This window comes from Orycteropus afer, unplaced genomic scaffold, assembly GCF_000298275.1.
Source record: "Orycteropus afer afer isolate SDZICR_OR568_19922 unplaced genomic scaffold, OryAfe1.0 scaffold00127, whole genome shotgun sequence".
Classification (NCBI taxonomy): domain Eukaryota; kingdom Metazoa; phylum Chordata; class Mammalia; order Tubulidentata; family Orycteropodidae; genus Orycteropus; species Orycteropus afer.
Genome location: NW_006921714.1, coordinates 3195501 through 3197441, shown reverse-complemented (window position 1 = coordinate 3197441; position 1941 = coordinate 3195501). Strand labels below are relative to the sequence as shown.

Genomic DNA, 1941 nt, shown 5'->3' with positions numbered 1-1941 from the left:
GAACAAAGCAGGGTGCTTATCCCGCAGAGAAGGCCTGTTAAAGTGCTCTGGGAGCTGAGAAGTTCGTGTTTTATTTTTAAACACAGCCCCCTTCCTGAGGCAAACTGACGCTGGGCTGGCGCTCTTGTCTCTGCAGATTGAAAAGTTACAGACGCAGCTGGACAGAGAGAAGCAGAGCAGCCAGGATCTGGAGACCCTGAGTGAGGAGCTGATCAAGGAGAAGGAGCAGCTGCAGGGCGACATGGAGGCCCTGAAGGCGGACAGAGCCAGGCAGGTGGGCGCCTCCGGAAGCAGCCTCGTCCTGTGTCTGCAGCCCCCGGCCTGCTAGCAGCACAGTGAAGGCTGCTAGCCTTGCCTCGTGATAGTCTGAGGACGCGTGGGCTGTCAGCTGTGGCCCAGCTATGGCTTAAACCAGTGGTTTTCACCCTGCACTGGGGGGCGAGAATACCCCCAGAGGATACTGGGCAGTGTCCGGAGGCACTGTTGATCACACGACTGGGCATGGGGGTGGCATCTAGGGAGTGGAGGCCAGGGTTACTGCTAAACATCCTACCCTACGCAGGAGAATTTCTACAACCAGGACTTGTCCACATATCCATTGTGGACACCTTCCAGATGTGCACAGTGCTGCAAGCCCTGGTGAACCCAAGCCGAAAGCCAAACCCACTGCCACTGAGTCACTTCTGACTCATAGTGACCCCCATAGGGTTTCCAAGGCTGTGGATCTTGACTGAAGCAGACGGCCTCATCTTTCCCCAGGGAGTGGCTGGTAGCCGCTGCACCACCAGAGATGCTCCTGGTAAACCCACAGGGCTTCATTCTCCTCTCACCATGAGAAGTCCAGGGAGACAGCCAGTGCAGATGCCGGGGCCCCACGATGCTGTCCGGGACCCGGGCTTCTCCTAGTTGCAGCTGCTGCCTAGGAAGAAGCGGGAGGGCGAGGGCCAGAGGGAAGGCTTCCAGGACCCAGTGCACACGGCTCATTAGCCATAATGGACACTGAGCATCCCCAGCTGTGAGGAAGGTGGCAGGTGGAGTAGTTTGGCTTTCCATCTTTTGTAGTTGGTCCCTGGGTGGCGCATGTGGTTGGTGCTTGGCTGCTAAGTGAAAGGTCAGTGGTTTGAACCTGCCTGGTGGTGCCGCAGGGGAAGGCCTGGTAATCTGCTTTCGTAAGAAGTCAGCCAAGAAAACTACGGAGCTCAGTTCTCCAACACGTGGGGCCTCTGTGCGTTGAAATTGACTTGAGGGCAGCGGGTTTGGTTTTTCAGTAGAGCCCCCACCTCCATCTCCACCCTCCAAAAAAAATATGGAAAAGAGACTTTGACCTGTGGTGAAAAGACCAATTGGATCCCTGCCCAGATGTGGCTTATAGTCTAGAAGCCTACTGACAGGTAACCAGCAAGCCACTGGCAGGTGTGTAAAGGTGCTCAGGCAGAGGATCAGGTGGGGGCAGACCACATTAGCCATAGTCCTCACCCAAGGCTCCTCCAAGGAGGAGACACTTATATTGAGCCTGAAGAGTGAGGAGGAGTCAGTGATGCGTGAAGCCCAGGGAACAGTGTTCAGGATGGAGGGAACAGCATGTGCAAAGTGTCTGAAGCAGGAAAGGGCTGGGGAACAGCAAGAGAGGAGGCAGCAGGGTTGGGTGGGAACCGGGCCACGGGGTTCTGCCAGCCAAGATAAAGTCCCAAGAGAAATCGCTATGTGTTTTGAGTGAAGGAGAACGACGTGGCTTCCGTGCTTCAACTTGGCCTGGCTGCTGTCAGTGTATTTTGACGTGAATTGTCTCAGTAATCCAGCCCCTCCCACCTGTGTCTGTATCAGGCCTCTGGGACCCAGTTGGGACAGCTCCTGGGTCCGTGGTGAGATGACGGCTTTTCCAGGCCCCAGTCTGCCCCAAAACCACTGAAATGTGTGCGTGCAGTAAATCACCTGTGTTCC

General features: G+C 55.9%; 1 protein-coding gene across 1 annotated transcript in view; it reads left to right on the top strand.

The window, feature by feature from the left end:
* The window catches only part of CCDC88C (coiled-coil domain containing 88C), a 168188-nt gene that overhangs the window by 107063 nt on the left and 59184 nt on the right, over nt 1-1941 (top strand). Inside the window, exons 17-18 of the mRNA XM_042781485.1 lie at nt 137-274; nt 1825-1862. Of these exons, the coding sequence (XP_042637419.1) occupies nt 137-274; nt 1825-1862 (176 nt within the window). The remainder of the gene's footprint in view (nt 1-136; nt 275-1824; nt 1863-1941) is intronic.